This window comes from Podarcis filfolensis, assembly GCF_964270895.1.
Source record: "Podarcis filfolensis genome assembly, chromosome: 3".
Taxonomy (NCBI): Eukaryota; Metazoa; Chordata; class Lepidosauria; order Squamata; family Lacertidae; genus Podarcis; species Podarcis filfolensis.
In genome coordinates, this window is record NC_139606.1 from 88,399,356 (window position 1) to 88,419,101 (window position 19,746).

Sequence of the window (19,746 nt, forward strand, 5' to 3'; positions counted from 1 at the left end):
TCAGTGTGCTTCTTAAGCAAGTGAAATGCGAAGTTTTCCTTGCTAGCTTCTAGAGTATGGATGGTGAAAGAAACTAATGATTTTCCTTGTATTGATACGTCCTTATAGTGTATTTATTGAGCCTTTGAACCCCAGCTTGCTGGATCAAAATCAGTCCTTCCTGGAACATTAGGAAGAGGAGATACCACAACTCTAGGGCCCTGCCTCACAATTTGGCTAACCTAGTCAGTATGTTCCTCCTCACAGGGTCATTTAAAAAACAACAACCCAATTCATATTCCTTCTTTCTTTTGTTTCCTCTTCCTTTGCAACAGATTTTGTTGAACACACAGGAGTGTGACAAACCTCATTTCTATCAGTCCCCCCCCACACACACCTTTCCCTAACAGCAAATTCACAAAACTTTGCTGCATGGATTTAGACTGTGATGAGAACAAGGATTGAATATAAGCTAGGATAAACAGCAGCTGAAGCATGTGAGAAGGATCCTAATGAATTGTTACACTAATAAAATGGAGACAACAATATTACAAGGTATCATTTGTCAGCTGTCTTGGGAGGATTCGAAATAAATATATTAAATACAGTGGTACCTTGGTTTGCATACGTTTTGGATTACAAACACATCAAACCCAAAAGTGCGTGTCCTGGTTTGCAACCTTTTTTGGATTACAACCCTTCTTTTTGGGGGGGGGATTACAAACAAAAAAATTTTGGACGCCCCATTGGCGAAAGCACGCCTTGGGTTACAACCTGTTTTGGTTTACAAACGGACCTCCAGAACGGATTATGGTTGTAAACTAAGGTACCACTGTAACTGCGTAGGTTGAAATGCAGTGCCTTTCTTTCCCTGTCTTGAGCTCCACTGCGGTTATGGTCCAACATCCCCACAATGGGTTGTTTCATAGGAAGAGTTCCTTAAATCCCTCCCTCTAGCTATCCAAACCAGCTGGTGCCTGTGGTGTGAAGGAAGGGGATGTGAAACATACAATATTATACCCTCTGTTGGTGAGGGAAATGGAACATTCAGCTTTCTTTCACTCACCTCTCTCTTGTCTCACTATCTTTTTTTAAAAAAAAATAATATTTATTAAAGTTTTAAAGGTTACAAAAAGAAAAAGTAAAAAACACCATATTAAACAAAAACAAAACAACACATCACAATAAGGAAAAAAGAAAGAAAAAGAAAAAGAAAAAAACAGAAAAAATAAAATCCATTAAAAAACACAGCGAATCTTCCCATAACTTATCTTTCATTTGCTTATTTCCTTGACCTCCTCACACCTCCCTTTTTTGTATTCTAGTTCGGTTAACTATTTCAGCAAATCCTTTCCATCTTTTCCAATTTTTGTCCTGTAATTTATCTTAATATAATGTAACTTTACTTTCCCTCCTTTCACCAATTAACAGTCTGTTTTTTACTAAACCTTTATAACATTTCTGCTAAAACCACATAACTTCATTCCAACATCCTTCTAACATTCCTTAATTTTGCAATGTTTCTGTAGATAGTCTTTAAATTTCTTCCAATCTTCCTCCACCAACTCTTCTCCCTGGTCTCGGATTCTGCCAGCCATTTCCGCCAGTTCCATGTAGTCCATCACCTTCATCTGCCATTCTTCCCGGGTGGGTAGATCTTGTGTCTTCCAGTACTTTGCAATAAGTATTCTTGCTGCTGTTGTAGCATACATAAAGAAAATTCTATCCTTCTTTGGCACCAATTGGCCGACCATGCCCAGGAGAAAGGCCTCTGGTTTCTTCAGAAAGGTATATTTAAATACCTTTTTCATTTCATTATAGATCATCTCCCAGAAGGTCTTGATCCTTGGGCATGTCCACCAAAGGTGAAAGAATGTACCTTCATCTTGTCTCACTGTCACCAATACCACTGACCCTAACTTAGGGGGTGGGGGTGGACTCCCAAGCATAAATGTTGCACTAGTTCAGCCTTTCTCAACCTGTGGGTCCCCAGATGTTGTTGAACTACAACTCCCATCACCCCTAGCTAGCAAGACCAGAGTTCAGGGATGATGGAAGTTGTAGTCCAACAACAGGTTGAGAACCGCTGCACTAGTTGATGCAAACTGAACAAATTTACATATCTTGTGTGGGTTCTGTGTACAACCACTGCACACTATCATCAATTTGAAATGCAAAGACATTTTTTCTCCACTCCAGTACTGACAAACACAACAACAGAATACTAAATGCTAGGTAATCTACGGTCACCCACATGCTATGGTACCTGGGAAGACACATCACGTGACTTAAATCAACACCACATACAAGCCTAGCGAAACTACTGAAAACATGTAGGAGGAAATGTACCTTGACAAATTATTACAAAGTTCAGGAGGTGAGAGTGGAAGATCCAGCATGCCAGTGGCATATGATAGACATTAGGAGTGAATATAAGCAGCACGTGCACAGCTAATTTAATAATAGGGCAAGTGTAACATTTTCTTTAAGTTTCATCACATCATTCTTTGTTGTTGTTGGCATCCATCTGTCTCGAGAGACAATGGAGTGCGCCTCCGGGGGTGAAGTGTTAGCAGCACCAAAATGACCTTCCTGGGGCACAAGCCTGGGCAGTGTGCATGGTGTGCCTGGGCTGCCCAGACGACAAGACCCACCCTGTTGTTGTTCTTGCTGTTGTTGTTTTATATTTATCTATACCCCGCCTTTTTCCCTGACAGGGACTCAAGGCAGCTTACAGATAAAACAAGAACAACTAAAAAGAGAGCTGTGCTTCACGTGAATAGAAATTGTTCTGTTCCGCGTTTCACATGTACAGAAACGTTTTTTTGTTTTGATGCTTCTCAAGATTAACTTGGTTTTTTGTTTCTTTCACCGCAGTCTTTTGTAAATTATGGTGAAACTGTTTATCCATTTGAATGCTATTTCCATCTGTTGCAGGGCAATAGCTTCTTCAATCTATCTCTCTTTTGTAGTAGCAGTAAGACTCTGGTATCAGCTACCCACATTTCAGGCATGCCAGATGGTATGGAGGTGAACTGCCATCTCCTTCCCTTGCCCTCAAGTTGTTACAAATTAGTTTATAATTGTGCTTTCCCCCCACTCCTTTTCCACAAAGAAACTCTCAGCACAACTTGTAACTTCTCTTTACATTTATAACATTATGCAGTTAATCCTGTTTTTTTCTTTTTTTAATGGTGATCTGTATGGCTGTATCTTGTTTGCTTATTCTGCAGCATGATTTTTAAAACTCTTATGAAATTGCACCCCAGTTGTAAGTTGACTAAATCTTTCACATACACATTTTGGCTTCTGGACTGGCATGTGTGCAATTAGCACTTACACTTTGCATACTTCTTCCTGATGCATGGTACCTAAACATGCGCGCACACACACACACACACACAGAGAGAGAGTTCTTTCCTCCTGGCCCTACTTCCTACATACACCTTATTTCCTCTTTTATTATTATTTGGCAAATATAACCAGAAGAAACATCCTCAGCTCATATTAGCACATCATTTTTTTTTCTCTCTCTCTCTCTCACACACACAACAGACACACACAGAGTCCCTATGTCCAAATAAATATCCAAATGAGATTGACATTCAAATATACATTCAAATGTAGAAAGGGCAGGAGGTCTTCAGACCACTAAACAGTGGGTGGTGAGTGTTTTATACTTCATGGCTGGAAGGATAGTATCTTTGCAACCATAAGGGTTTGTAGGATCACACCTTTTCTATTTCGGTTGATATCCAGCCTGTGGTAACTGCACTGACAGCAGTCAAGAGCTTTCAATGCTTCTTGTGGAGGTCACTGCACACACAGAGATGACTTTGTAGACCTTTAACCAATAAAGTGGGTTGTGCCCCTTTCCACAGATATCCAGTTTGGTTTTTAAACTGTGATTTTTGTTTGTTTGTTTATTTATTTAAAAAATCTTCAAACGATTTCCTTGAAAGCAAAAGCATCTTCAAACAATTCCATATAACATACAAATATAATGAGACATGGTAGGAAAGATACAGAGTTTGCGTATCATTTTGACAGTTCCACTCTCCACTGTTGTCATTCTCTTAATCATTTCTTTTATTTCGTCTCAGGTACATTTAAGTGCAAATGTAGTGTCTCTGATAAAGCAGATCAGAGTATTCCTGTTTTAAGACAACCATGACAAATCTGAGACTATGTTTTCAGCAATGGTGATGGAGGATATAACATGTGCATCACTCCCAAGTTTCTTATTGATATGCCTGTTGCATTTATTTTTTATTCTGCAGTCTACCCTTTTGCTCCCAAGCAGTACCATCAGGTTCCAACAACCAGTTTGAGGCCGGGAACAGGGGGCTGCATTGATTTTTACTGTGTTCCATCCCTCAAGATGATAGTAGAGTGCAGTGTGGCGTATTTTGTTTAACATACCAAGCCAATGTTGTGAGCAACTGCATAATTTGCCCAAGGCTTTGTCTCTGTTAATGGTTCCCACTGGTCCAAGAATGGGTGGGGGATACCCTGACTCTATAAAACACTGCCTCTTACAGAAAAATATAAACACAAGAAGTGGCCAATATTGTGCTGTTGCAAAAAAAGGGGGGAGGATATATTGCATGCAAGACATTGTAAACAGAGGTATCATTTTATTCTGTTATGGTTAGGACCCCTGTAATTATTATTATTATTATTATTATTATTATTATTTATACCCCACCCATCTGGCTGAGTTTCCCCAGCCACTCTGGGCAGCTCCCAATCAAGTGTTAAAAACAGTACAGCGTTACATATTAAAAACTTCCCTGAACAGGGCTGCCTTAAGATGTCTTCTGAATGTCAGGTAGTTGTTTATCTCTTTGACATCTGATGGGAGGGCAGGCACCACTACCGAGAAGGCCCTCTGTCTGGTTCCCTGTAACCTCACTTCTCGCAATGAGGGAACCGCCAGAAGGCCCTCGGCGCTGGATCTCAGTGTCCCAGCTGAACGATGGGGGTGGAGACGCTCCTTCAGGTATACAGGACCGAGGCCGTTTAGGGCTTTAAAGGTCAGCACCAACACTTTGAATCATGCTCGGAAACATATGTTTAGAAGATGGGTAAGCTAGTTTCTGCAAGTCACAAAAATCAGAGCTTTGTGTAAACAAGGAAAGGAAGAAGAAACACATTGTGCTTAGCTCTGATGAAGCCTAGTTGCACAATGGTCGTTTAAGCATTGGGTTCATTTTATCTCAAACAACACATGTGTGAATATTCAGGGAACCAGTGGCAAATTGTTTACACTGTTGGACAATGAGGAAATTTGCACAGCATCCTTCTGGATTCCCCTTCTACAGAATGTTCAAAAGGAGTTGGCTTGTTTGTACAGCTAGATCCCATTTGCATTTCTATGATACGGTCAGATGTCTTTGTGATAAAGTCAATAGCGTTTCTTGAGTCTGCTTTAGGTCAAGGGAAGTTTTGAATTGCTGGGAAGTGGGCTACTTTGTTTTTGACATATTCCAGTTTTGTTATTCTATGGTTTTCCAACCTCCACCATTCAGAGGAATAATTGGAGTTCAGAAGCTGCTAATGTCTCTATCCAGATTGTGACATTCAGAGCTATTCCCTCCCCCCCCCCTTTACTTGCTTTAGGGATGCTTGGCATAGAATTTGTATTAAGAAATGCCTGGGATTTTGGCAACTTTGTTCATAATAATCATTGTAATAAAGCAAAGGATATAATTCACAGCTACCTTCTCTCCAGAAATTTACCCAGAACGGCATGAGAGGAAAGAGAAATATTAATCTGTAGAATAACGCTTTTACAGAAAAAAGAAAGGGAGGCTAGTGTCTGCTCAAATTTAAATTTTAGCCTAGCAAGTGAGCAGTAGTGGATTACATTTACTCTTCTTCAATTACAAGATGCAGATTATCATGAAACTGTTTGAATTTATTCAACTTTGGGGTAAATGTGACATTCTCTGCCCATTATCGGAACAAGAGAGGATTCTGAACCTAAACCTTTTTAAAATGTTCAGTTAATGCACTCATCAGTTCCAGAACATACACAAAATATTCTGATTTTAAGTTACTTTAAAATACCATGTTTTTTCCTCAAAAACTTGAATTAACTGATCCCCTTAAGATCAACTCTAACTGCCTCTGGCAGCCTGCTCTGCTACTTACCTGAAAGCAGATTTTAGTTTATGACCATCTTCAGTATTTATTATCTCCATTGGTTGCTCTACTAAATATCCATGCCCTATCATCATGAATGAATCCAGTTAACCCAAAAACATGACAATCAAAGATGTCAGAGCTGCTCTACCACCTTACACTGAAGCAAATGGTATGACAGACAATGGCAGGCATGTCCATTTCTTGAAGTTCTATGGAGGGGAGTACATTTTTCATGCTGATTGCTACAAAATACTGCTCTGCTTAGTTTAAAAGAATTAGAGTTATTATATCTGGGCTGAGGGAGACAGGAGAGTGAGCCATTGTTGATGATACTTAGCTGCCTACAAAATCTATTTCAGTGGGAATGATAACAGATTCCATGACAAAACACCAATAAAGAATCGCAGTAAAGAGTGGCTGGGGTATAAATAACAGGGAAACTCACTGAGAGTAAGATTGAAGTGTGCAAACTGGTCATGGTTCAAGACCTAAGAGACACATCTGCTGTTTGGTGTTTGTTTGTTTTTTAAATAAAGAGGAATATAGCCCTCTGAGGTAGCAAGGATATCCCTTATACATTATTTGGGGCTGAGAGATCGTGCTGCTAGACTTGATCTGAGGCAGGCACAGAAGGAGATTTTTAACTGAGAAAAGTTCTCAATCTGTCTTGAGGTTTGCACATTAGAAGATCTTGCCCTGTGCAGCATGTTCTCTGTTTCGTTCTGTGAACCGCCCTGAGACCTCCGGGTATAGGGCAGTATATAAATTCTAATAATAAGAATAATAGTAAATAATTTTGTTCTTTACTAACTTCAACCCTTTTCTTTCCTCCACTAGGGCTCATTTCAAAACATTTGTCCCTCAGTTCCAGGAGGCAGCATTTGCCAATGGAAAACTCTAAGATCATAAAAGGGGGAGACAACCTCATCCTGCAAGGATGCCAAACAGAGTCTTATGTCACTGCCTGTCAACAAATTGCAAGATGACTTCCCGCAAGTAGTTTGGACTTCAGTCTCTTGGTGTGTTTTGCCTCTGGGGTGCTGTTGTGATCACCACAGATTGAATTTACTCTTGTCTATATGAGGACCTTGGCTGACTAAACATTTTTTGCTATATTTTGCTCATTTTTCCTACATGCAAACACATTTCTTATTTTATCTGTGTGATCAAAATTAAAAATAATTTCCATAGATGTGCCCCCCCTCCCGTGATGCCTTATTTATGAATTATTTTTCTATACCAGTGTTTCAGGCTTTCTTGTGAACTTTTCCGTGATGAATTTCAACTTTTTGACATATTAGAAGTAAACAGAAAATAGCTGAGCAATAAGCCTTGTTAGACGAAGCACTGCCGTATTATGCCTTTGTAATTATTTGTGTTCAAGATTTATCTCCAATTGAGTCTGAAAGAACAAAACCAGAGGAACATTTTAATTGCTACAGAAGGTAGTATGATGGCACATAACTCTTAGTTCTTCTAACTGGAAGTCCCCCATGTTGTAGAATTCTGAATTGTACTCTTGTTATCAGTACCAAATCTGAGATGAGCTATCTTGTCACTATCCAGTATGTTACCAAAAAATGTCTACCATTTGAATACCAGTAGTGTCTAAAAATTAAATGTGTAAGTTATGATGAATTCACATTTCATGGCACAGCTTTGATGAGAAACACAGATGCCACTATTGAAACAGGCTTTCACTGTCAACAGTGTCATTAGTACCTTTATTAATTTATAATACATAGTCTTTCAACCTAAAATGTATGGTTTAGTTCACATCTAGATGACTTTATGAGAAAGCATAATTGGATGCATCATTCTTTCTTATACACGAATTGTACATTCAGCATCTGAGCCATTTGTTGTTCCTTTCCTGTGATACATTTCGGCAAGCCGCTTGTCTGACTAGCCGTGGACTAACTTCCCATATTTTGTAAATAGCTCAGGGTGCTTTCCAGCAGGGAATCAAACGTTCGTAAATAGCATGTGGAAAACATACTTTAGTTCCGTTGTGATTCACAGAACAAAACTGAATAATTTCTGCTGTTGTATCCAGAACACCTCTAGTTGCCTAATATGACACTATACCTTGAAATGTAACTAACATTATAGGGTTGTATCTAAGTCATACTTCGAATGGCTGCTTAGTGGGATAGAACCCATAGAACATCATTCTTAGAATGTTAGTGGACAGTACTCTTTATTAGTACTACCCAATTACTTTGTCCCAGGGATTGGATGCACCTGGTCACCAGGCCTCTTTCTTTCTGCTGACATTGTGTGCGCAAGGGAATCTTGCCGCCTGATCCAGCAGGCTTTGTCTCTATTGCCCATTAGTAGAGATAGAGCCTGCTTCCCCTTGCCATTGCGCTACCAGGATTTGTACTTTAAGGCTCCCAATTGTGCATTAGCGCTGTCTAACAGAAGATATTTTTAGCTGACGAAAACAAAAATATGCCATTTTTCCACCGTAAACCGTGCCCAAAGCAGATAGCAATAAACAATTTTTTTAAAATGCGGAACATTTTTATTTAAAAAATGGGTTTTTTTAAAGCTCCAGCAAATTCAAACAAGGCAACATCAACAATTCCAAAATCATAGGATAAATTATTACAATGAAGTAATCTAGACTTAAGGCGGGATAAGTTCAGAACAAAATTAACAGACAGGTAAAATAAATGCTAACCCACGTAACTAGTTCCACTCTTGCATTCCAAGGGGCTGGCTTAAATACAATTTGGAGCGGGCAGGGTCTTCTTCCCAGAGTAGGTCTGCTTTCCTCATCCTAGCGCCCTCTAGGTGTTCTGGGTTACCATTCCCATCAGCCCTGACAGTTGGTTGTGCTACTTGGGACTGATGGGAATTGTAGTCCCAAGTATCTGAAGGACTTCCACGGTCCAGAGCAGCCTTGTTTAAATACAACTCAGAGGGCAGAGGTCTTCTCGCCAGGCTAGGTGGCTTACAGGGCCTTCTGCCTCCACACCAGCATGTTGGGCTCAAATCTTTTGAGGCATGTGCACACAAGGCCAATTTTCCTACATCATACATGAATCCTGCATGTAGTCAACATTATATTGAAGTTGCTTCTAGGTAGGATTCATCGGTTTTGGCCAAAAACGGTCAATTACATGGTGAAATATTCAAATATATAGGGGTGGGGTTTTTTAAAAAGTTAGAAAAAGACAATGCTGAATATAAAAAATTGTCATCTAGAACTCAAAAGTCCATTTCTTCCCAGAAGCTTTCCAGAGTACCATATAAGATCACATAGAGACCCTTGCTCCCTATAGCAAGTGCAGTGGACTAGTTCCATGTAGGAAATGTGTTTTGTGATTTGCTCCAGTGCAACTTTAGTCCCAGGTACATAGCATCGTGGCCTATGCTTAGAACTTACCAAAGTGAGCAAGGTTGCATCTCCCTTCTGGTTCAGTTCTATCAGTGATGGATCAGTGTCTAAAAACAAGTTGGCATTGTTGTTGTTTAGTCGTGTCCGACTCTTCGTGACCCCATGGACCAGAGCACGCCAGGCACTCCTGTCTTCCACTGCCTCCCGCAGTTTGGTCAAACTCATGCTGGTAGCTTCGAGAACACTGTCCAACCATTTTGTCCTCTGTCGTCCCCTTCTCCTTGTGCCCTCAATCTTTCCCAACATCAGGGTCTTTTCCAGGGAGTTGGCATGGCCAAGCATTAATGAGCATTTAAGAAACCACAAATTGGCAGGTTCCCTCTTCCAAATACAATGCATGCATAGAATTGGATGAATAATAAGTGTGAGAAGCTAATCGCCTCCATCTGCTTCTTTGCAAAATAAACTGCCTCACTTGTAACCTGCAGGTACCCATAAGCATGCTTCTACATTTACTCCTTTCTCCTTTTAGATGACACCATTCAGCCACTCGTTTAGACAGACAACCTTCTCCCAAACTATTGCATCGTCACTTTTTTAATAGCTGGTTTACGGTGGGTTTTTAAAAACCCTAAAATACTTCTATTCCAGATGCAGCTACTCACTTATTACCTTCACTTCTGTTTTCGGGTGAACCTGACAACAGTGTGTGAGAAAGGGAAATCTTGTCGGTTCACTTCTGCCATGTAATTTCTTTTCATTAAATTAGTACTGTGGGCTCCACTATTGATGCACACATGTCTTTACCTTTTTTTGACTAGGCTGCCCTCCTCTTTCCCAAAGCCTGGTGAGAGGGAAGTTTTGGCTTATGGTTATAAAAACCAGAAGCCTATTGTTAACATGTGGGAACTTGATCATACAGAGCCGCTGCAGATCAAGGGTATCACTAGTAATAGGTCATGGGGGAAAAATGCTTTTATTGTTATTAACTGGAAGAGCTATAAGATGCTTTGACATGTGTGCCAATATTCTCCTTATACTTTATATTTACATGGATGCATAAAAAAGAAGAAAAGATTTGAATGAAAATGAATTGGACTGGTTTCAAATCACCCTTGAAGCCATGAAGCTATCGGGGTCCCCTTCAGAAGTCACTCTCTCTAAGCTTAACCTCCTTCAAAGGCTTGTGAAACTAGAAATTAAGGTGACTCGGCTATTCTGAGCAATCAGAAGGATGCAAATATAGGAGATACATATTGCTAAATGTTGATTATGAGCCCAAACAGATATGATGTGGTGGTGGCAGAGCCCTGTACAGGATTGGATCTGCTGCTCAGTCTATACCAGCAGAGACCAAAGGGTTGGCAGGAAGTTTCTATGGCATTTCCCCTCCCTTCCTTGGTTCAATTTTTGAATACCTTCTTGCTGGATTTGTAGCCCATGTTCGTGAGTTTGAGAAATGATCTACATGCATGATTTATCTCTTGTCATTAAAATCATACGTTTCCATGCAGGGATCCGATTGCAATTCCTCTCATTTCACATTGTTTGTTGAACGGGCACCAACGTTGTCAATTCCCCCACCACCACCCAGGTGAGGATGATAATGAAAGAGAAAACTGTGCACATTGTTGTTTCCAGCTTTGCCAGTGAAAACAAACTCTGCACGTTGTTTCATCTGTGAGTGGATAGTATGTGACTAGCACGTCCAAAGTTGGCACCCCAGGTGTTAACCTGGTTCATCTCCCCCTAAATCTAAGCCTGACTAGGATGGAGCAGTTTATAAAATGGGCTGGTGGCAGCTGATCCCTCTGAGCTCGTCCATACTTCCAATTGACCTGCGTCTAGAAAGCACGAGTCCAAGCAGTATTCCGCTTGATTCATGCTTTCTAGGCACAGGCCTGAGCGGTTTCACCCTTGCCCCGCTCCTTTCCCAGAGAAAACTTGCTCTTCAGTGCTAAATCGGAGCAGACGTCTATCTAGAGAAAACTCGAATTGCTGTTTGCCCCTGGGGAAAAACAGCGGGACAAGAGAAAGTGTGGATCAGCCCTTTCTTTGCTGTGCTCCTCATCCCTTCCCCCAATTATGCCCAAGTAATTCTTCTTACAGTGGAAAGAGAAAAGCAGAAAAGTTTCAGGCAGTTGTTTTCTTGTGAAAAAAGCGCAGGCTACTGGCAGATCAGTTCCTCCTCTCTCCCAGTCTTGTGGCTCCTGCTCCCCATCCCTGTTCTGCAGGCAATCAACAGGATGCAGGTTGGCTGCTGCTGCCGTCGCGTCTTGCCCTGCCTTGTGTTGCAAGGCCTTTGGGGCTTATGAGGCCTCCTGTTCACCTGTGTTCACATGCGCCACTCTTTTCCACCACCGAGCAGCAGTTTGATTTGCACAGCAATTAATTGTGGAGAAGGAATGTGGGCAAGAGGGGAGGCCAAGATCAATTGCTGAGCGTAATGTTTGAAGTGTCAAGAAATGGACAATGAATGCAGGCATAGAATATTTAGCAGGTGCCCCGCTGATTTGCTAAGGCCACCATCCAAACCGTCAAATGAGTCCCCGGCACCGCTTAAAAAGAAATAAAACATCTAAATGTGAGGGCTTTCATAAGTCAATAAAGAATAGACGCCATCTTAAATAGCTGGAAAGGAAGCAAGTGCTTAATTGCAGGTGCCTTCAGAATAAATAGAGAGCAAAAGTCTAACATTATTCATGTGGGTAGCTCTCTTGAGCGCACTTGTTTCCAGAACTGGCTGAAGAATTAATGCATTCTTGTTGAATAAATGTCCTTTGCAAGCCACCTGCAGCGAAAATTGATCTCTGGGTCGCTACATGTTTTCATCGAAGCGTATTGAAGCCATAATGTTTCTTTTTTTCCACCTGTGAGGATTGCAAAGCCGTGCCAATGAAATGCAGAGCTCTGGTGTTCTGCTCCGACTGTGCAGAGCTGTAAAAGTCCTCGAATTGCAGTGCGGCAAGTCATTTCTGCAAACTGGTTAAGTCTGCCAGTGAGCCGGGGTACCTTTGTCGTGCCTCTGGATTTGTTCATGACAATTCGAGCTGGGTTTCAGTTTGACATGTTGTTTCTTTTCACCCACCATCCCCTACAGCTAAAAGATTGTTAATAATTGCCTTGGAAAAGGAAAAAAAACACATTGGGGGTTTGTGTGTCTGGAAAGATTGCAGCGCCAGCTTGCATAAGGTATCTTATTAACGCATCTACAGCTAGGACTCCTGTTTATCTGACTGGGGCGGGAAGGTTAGGTCTCTGGCGACTGTTTTGCTGCAACAACAGTTAATGCCACCTGTGCTGAATATGATTACATGTCCGGCTTAGCAGTTGCTGGCACGGGGATTTTAATCCAGAACATGGGGATTGTGGTTGACCAGTGCCCTGAGTCACTGCTCGTAAAATGCTACATGTAGAAAATGCTCCGTCCAGCAATGTCCTGAAATCTGCCTCTGCGAATATAGGTCATGGTGTAGTCAATAGGAAAATTTGTCACATCCATGGGGCAATCCCCATTAGGTTACATTTAGAACACACCGGTCCCATCAGTGGTGGAATATGGCCGCAGTTGGCAAAGGTCTTATTTGGTTGGTTCACTTTTATCCCACACTTCCTCCCAAAAGGTTATACTGTGCCACATTCCCCAAAGTAGCATAAATGGTTCTTCCACTTCCTCATTTTATCCTCACAACAACTTTGTGCGGTAGGCAGGGCTGCAAGTACGTGGTCAAGGATGGTTCAGAGTTCAGCAGGGATTTGAACTTGTATCTCTCTGGGCTGGGGTTCAGAATGTTCAAATGACACCCAAATATGCCCCACATCTTTGTAATCGTGGAGAAAATGTTTACTGCATTTGATTATTTTTTACGGCAGAATTAAAACAATGCAGGCATTGAGGGAAAGAGTACAAACTTTAGAAGAGACTCTGGGATCAGGGCAGTGGTCCATCTAGTCCAGCATCCTGTTTTCACAATGGCCAACCAGACCTTTATGGGAAGCATACGTGCAGGACCTTAGTGCACCAGCACTTCCCCCCTCCTACAGTTTCTGGCAACTGACATTCAGAAACATGCTGCCCTCAATAGTGGATGTAGAACATAATCATCGGGTTAGTGGCCAGGTTCAGTTAGAGTGGGAAACCTGCCTTTGACTTCAGGGTCGCTATCCAGTAGGTGCCTGCAACTCAGACATATATACCAGAATACACAAAGTAATGAAACCTCGTGTTGGCAGGATAATTGCATTTCCCTGCAGCAGCTGCAGCTGCAACATAGGTTTGGATCCTGGGGGAACCGGTTTCCTTACAACTGCCATGCTCTGTAGAGGAAAGGGTTTGGATTCCCTTGATGCAGTGGAGATGCTGATTTGAGAAATATCATCCGAGCTATGGCTCAGTGGTAGAACCTCAGCTTTGCGTGCAGAAGGTCCCAGGTTCATCTCCAGGAACAGCTGGGAGAGAGACATCCTAGAGAGTCACTGTCAATCAGTCCGTCCAGCTCAAGACATCAACACCAACTTCTAGTGGTGCAAGGCAGCTTTCTGTGTTCCTGTTCTGCATTATCAGAAAAGCCTCATCTGAAAAGACCTCGCACCATCTCTCGGCATCTTCCGCTTGCCTCGGGATGCCAAATCCCAGTTTCCCTTAACCTGCTGATGAACCAAGGAAACGGGATGGCATTTTCTGGTTTCAGCAAGAACAAGGTGAGTTTTGAGTAAAGAGGAGTCGTCTTCCTGCCAAGCACTAACAGTACTTCTAGCCAACAAGGGGAAAAAACATCTTCATGCTAATGGGGTCAGGTGGCTTAACAGGGCAATTTCCACATGGTGGTGGATTATATAATTATATGCCTGGCCTTGGCGTGTCTGGCTGTAATAGCACTTTGGACTGCTTTTGATAAATGACTCACCCTGTGTGTGAGCCTAATTATGGGCTACTTGAAGGTAAAAGCAAAGTAACTGGATCTTCCTGTGCAACTTCCAATGGAGTGGCATTTATTGCCCATGCAGACTGGCCACTGCAAAGCTATATAAACATCTGGTTATGTTGATGGAGCACAAAGGAAAACATAAAGCATAATGAAATTAAAACTTACTTAGTCAATGCAGTCCGACCTTTGAGCTGAAGCACCAGATTTGCCAACTTCAACGTCAGTCTACCAAATTCCATTTCCTGTGTGTGGTGCTAGTTAGCCAATCATGTGGCACTTTATGCGGAAATGGACACTCCCTCGTAACCCATATTAATCTGCTTTGAAGGCAGCTAGGCTATTTGTGAGGTCATTTTTTGCAACACCAAATGCAATTTGAACACTGTTTCAGGTGATCAAGATGTGCAGAGATAATTCAACAGAACTGAACATGGGTTGTTTTTTTAAAGTTAAGACTCAAAACACCAGGGAGGTTCTGTGCACCACTGAGATATCCTGCTTCCTCAAAAGGCTGTATTTTCTTCCTTGCTGCTCCATTTTCTTGGAATGCCCATCTTGATTGCACAATTCAAAGTGTTGGTGCTGACCTTTAAAGCCCTAAATGGCCTCGGCCCAGTATACCTGAAGAAGCGTCTCTACTTCCATCATTCAGCCCGGACACTAAGGTCCAGAGCTGAGGGCCTTCTGGCAGTTCCCTCACTGCGAGATGTGAGGTTACAGGGAACCAGGCAGAGGGCCTTCTCGGTAGTGGCGCCCAACCTGTGAAACTCCCTCCCATCAGTTGTCAAGGAAATAAACAACTATCTGACTTTTAGAAGACATCTGAAGGCAGCCCTGTTCCGGGAAGTTTTTAATGTTTGACGTTTTATTGTGTTTTTAATATTTTGTTGGGAGCCACCCAGAGTGGCTGGAGAAACCCAGCCAGATGGGTGGGGTATAAATAAATTGTTGGTGTTGGTGTTGTTGTTACCTGCCTAATGATTCTTCTTTGTCATCATTAAAATTATGTCCCCAAACTCACCTTTTCTGTGATGCCTTTGGCACAACCCTCTACTTCACCTACTTTTCTGGAGCTCAGCCTAAGCATATGTGTCAGGGAACTGCCATCGGAACTAGAGGAGGAGGCGAGGCTCCACAGCGATGCTGGAGAGGGGCCAAGCAGGGAGAGAGGCAGGTCTCCTGTTGGGGAAGAAAATCAGCGCAACACCAGGGATAGAGGGGGGCCAATGGGGGAAGCAGAGAGCAGGCTCCGGGACTCTTCACTGGACACCAGTGGGGAGAGCACAGGTCCTCCGCTACCCACGCCCTCCCTGCGCAGAAGACTTCCGCGCAGGGAGAGTAGGAGGAGACTGGGCGTCAAACAACTTTTATGTTGGAAAAGGTTTAAGAAACGCCCACTGACGGATTCTGCCAGCGACTGAACAGCCACGGAGTGGATGGCTGTCCAGCGAGAAATGGTTTAACCAGCCAACCTAGCCCAGAGCGGCAGCTATTTACGCACAAGCAACCCCTAAAGCCATTACAATATGCGACTGAAACCTCATATTTGGTGTTTGCTGCTCCCTCCCCTTCCTGATGGGGGGGAACTGTACAGAAATTTAGAATTGTGTGCTTCTTGGGGGCAGAGACCTGCCCTCTTGTGTTCTGTAAAGCAGCAACACTGGCTTGTCCCTTACTTTTTCTGTAAAATCTTTATTTCCTCTCAGACTGAAAAGTAAAACAAGCACAAATCAAAGTACCATACACACTGATAGTATATAAGTAAATACTGTGATATTATTTATATTATGTAAGTTTATACGAACATTCTGCCAGTCACTAATTTGTTCCATAATGGGTTACATAGAATAACTCAAATTTAAAACAATGTACGATTAATTAAAACCATTAAGTTAAAGCCACAGAACTAAATGAAATCACAAGAGCAGCAAAACAGAGTAAGGGAAAACATCCACTCACCCTGGTTAAAGAGATGCTGATCTGACACCCAAATCTGCAGTGATGGCAAAATATACATAATATACATAATATACATAATGTATAAGGGATGCAATTCTAAATAGATAGCTTGCAGAATAAGAAAATGTAATAGAATGTTGGTCTATTTGGGGGAAATGACTAAACCTCAAGATTCTCATGATTTTATAGGAATGTTTGAGATACTGCATCCTTTTTTGAAAACTTTAAAATCTTTTAACTTGTAAATTTATTGTTACAGTCAAGCCTCGGTTGTTGAACGTAATCCATTCCAGAAGCCCGTTCGGCTTCTGAAATGTTTGACAACCGGGGCTTCCGATCGGCTGCAGGAGCTTCCTGCACTCAAGTGGAAGCTGCGTTGGACATTTGGCTTCTGAAAAAAGTTCAAAAACTGGAGCATTTGCTTCCGGCAGCCAAATAGTTCCAAAACGGAGCCGTTCGGCAACCAAGGTTTGACTGTATCACATTTATGCAAGCCACAGAGCTTCAGTACTGTGACTGCCCATCTTGCAAACAGGCATTGCTTTGCTCTCCATGATCTCTGAGAGTTAGAGAGCTTCAGAAGCTGGATTTTACCTTATTATGACACAATACTGCAGACCTCAAGGCGTTTTTTTTACAAATACACAATATGAGCAAGGAGAAAGCAAGCGTTTCTCTGTTGCCGCTGCCCACATAGTCAGAACCTAGCCAGTAGCCATCAGTGCTCATTTTAGAAAAACATATTTTAAGCTCCTTTAAATAAATGTCTTGAGCTATTAGCTGAATAAAAGCATAGAGGAGAGGTCATTGCCTTCCTTGACAAAGCATTGTAGTGTTTTCTTTACAGTTGGAAGACTCTGAATACACATCAACTGCCCCCAAAAAGCATAATGTGATATGCTTTGGGAGTTCTGCTGCAGCAACAACTCTGTCAAGCTGGGGTTTCCTTGGGCAGATCCGTACCATACATTTAAAGTGCATTAGAAGCACATTTAAAAGCACATGGCTTCCTCCAAAGATTGCTGGGACCTCTAGTTTCCCTTCCTACAACTTCCTAGGATTTGTGGGAGGAAGTCACATGTATTGGATTTGCTTTAAATTGTATGGTATGGGCCATGCCTCCCTAATTCAGAGCCCTTGCTCATGGTTGGGGACAACTTAAGCATTCCTAGAGCTGGTGCCCTCCAGCTACATTTCCCCTACTCTGACCATGCTGGCTGGGGACTGGTGGGAGTTGGGAATCCCATGTTAGAGAAGGCTGAGGTCCAGTCAAAGTCCAGTCAAAGGCGACTGGGGTTGTGTCACTCATCTCACTTTCAGGCCAAGGGAGCCGGCATTTGTCCACAGGCAGCTTTCCGGGTCATGTGGCCAGAATAACTAAACCGCTTCTGGCACAACGGGACACCGTGATGGAAGCCAGAGCACATGGAAATGCTGTTTACCTTCCCGCTGCAGTGGTACCTATTTATCTACTCGCACTGGTGTGCTTTTGAACTGCTAGGTTGGCAGAAGCTGGGACAGAGCAACAGGAGCTCACCCCATCGTGGGGATTCGAACCACTGACCTTCTGATCGGCGAGCCCAAGAAACTCAGTGGTTTAGACCACCCTTGCTGGGTGGGGATCACTTCCTGCTAAATATTGTGCTGCCTAAGCAGCTTGGGATGCCATATAATATTGAAATCTCTGAAAGCATAGCTATTTAAACAAAATACTGCTTTGTCTGATATAGCAAACAGCATAACTGGGCTTGATCCGACATCAGTGCACAGCCATTGATCAGATGTAGTGGCGCCAGTATCTACAAGGTATTGGTGTAACCTCAGATACTAATAAACGTCAGGGGTCCAGCGCTGCGCCTCTGCTCCCAAGTCTGTTTTCTGCCATTCCACCACTTTGCTCTATTAAAATGCTTTGTTGTGAAGCTTTGTGTCTGCGTGTGCTCAGTTTTATGTATCAAGATTTAATCGCACAGACAAAACAGCTGTTTAGGAAGCAGGCGGACCAAAACAACAGTCGCAGTGGCATAAACATTTGGGGGCTTGATTATCTGCTCTTTACAGTGTGGCATTTTTTGGTCAGTCAGGATATCCAGAAGTCCCAAGAGCAACATCCCTCTTTGGCCTGTGCGATTTGGACTTGCTATTGTCCACTTTTGCTGTGCAAATGGGCAGAGCCAAGCCACGAACACATGCCCAAGCAGTTTCTGTAGTGAGTCAGTATGTTTTTAAGGAGGCCCAGTGAAGCAGGTGGGTTTGGTGAAGTACTTTCAGAGATTTCCTTGCCTCACAGTGTTAAGGATGCTGGGACAATCACCACAGAGGTGTGACCCAGTTTCTCCTGCACCATAGCAAAATAGCTTCTCCCTGATCACATGGCATACCCCGCAAGTGTCCCAGAAAAAAGGGACATATCGTTTTCTCACACGAGAGCATGGCAGGTGCCATGAAAAAAGCACGCACACACCCAAAAAATCTTTTTTGGGGCCATGATCTCACCCAGCACCCCAAAATGTGCATTTTTGGGTGCCATGCTAACACACCCTGAAAAAAACACATATTTTGGACTCCTTGATCTTGTGTGGGTTATGTGACTCACACTGGAACACAAGTGGGAAGATGCACTTCCCAGTTTTGGGACTCAAGATGTTGGAAGATATGACATGGTGCATCAGTTTGTGGAAGGAAAAATATATTTGTGCTGACCCCACAGACCATTTGGAGGCAAGTGTGGGTTCTGATTCTTGAAATTCTTGATTCTTGAAATATGGCAACCCTAATTCAAACAGCCCTGTTTCTTCTTCATGCGACCCATTCTGATGAGACGATAATTAAATTCTCTCATAACAATAACTCTGCAAGCCTAGACGTGTCTACTCATAAGTAAATCCTAGTTGAGTTCAATGGCACTTACCCCCAGGGGAGTAGATATAGGATTGTTGGGTCTTATAATGTGGCTCAGCTCAAGCCCAGGTTGGGAGGCCAGCAAGCCCTCTATCACTTCTGCCTCCTTTTTAGAACTTAAAGTGATAACTTGTTTGTGGGGCCTTTTACAAAGTGTGGTGATGATGGGGACCCAGCTACCAGCCACCTTAATTTGCCAGGAGACTAAAAGCAAAGCCTTCCCGCCCATAATAGGAAAATCTATTCCTGAATTCCAGAGGGAAGGCTGTTTGCATTTTAATATTCTAGACTTTTAAAACCTTTTGTTTACCTATTTATCAGTGTGCTGCACTCCCAAGTATGCCCTATATCCAGCTTAAGGAGGATCTTCAGCAATGTAACCTCTGGCGAGTTCTCCACATATGCCAGAAGGGCCTTGACTGTGGCTCAGTCTAACTGATGGCAGCAGTGGGCAGCAATAAACCACTATTTAGAATTTCTCAC

The 19,746-nt window shown here is 42.5% G+C and overlaps 2 protein-coding genes and 1 long non-coding RNA gene across 3 annotated transcripts in view; 1 reads left to right on the top strand and 2 right to left on the bottom strand.

Annotated features, from left to right (window-relative positions):
* BABAM2 (BRISC and BRCA1 A complex member 2) overlaps positions 1-10,992 on the top strand; it is a 129,379-nt gene extending 118,387 nt beyond the window's left edge. Inside the window, exon 12 of the mRNA XM_083604607.1 lies at positions 6,967-10,992. Within this exon, the coding sequence (XP_083460733.1) occupies positions 6,967-7,030 (64 nt within the window). The 3' untranslated portion in view covers positions 7,031-10,992. The remainder of the gene's footprint in view (positions 1-6,966) is intronic.
* The window catches only part of LOC310758387 (uncharacterized protein), a 218,508-nt gene that overhangs the window by 107,076 nt on the left and 91,686 nt on the right, over positions 1-19,746 (bottom strand). The window lies entirely within an intron of this gene.
* LOC310758436 lies at positions 12,368-18,608 on the bottom strand. The gene is made up of 2 exons (XR_014545781.1): positions 15,943-18,608; positions 12,368-15,503 (listed from the first exon to the last, which is right to left on the bottom strand). It is a non-coding gene; the product is annotated as an uncharacterized lncRNA (long non-coding RNA).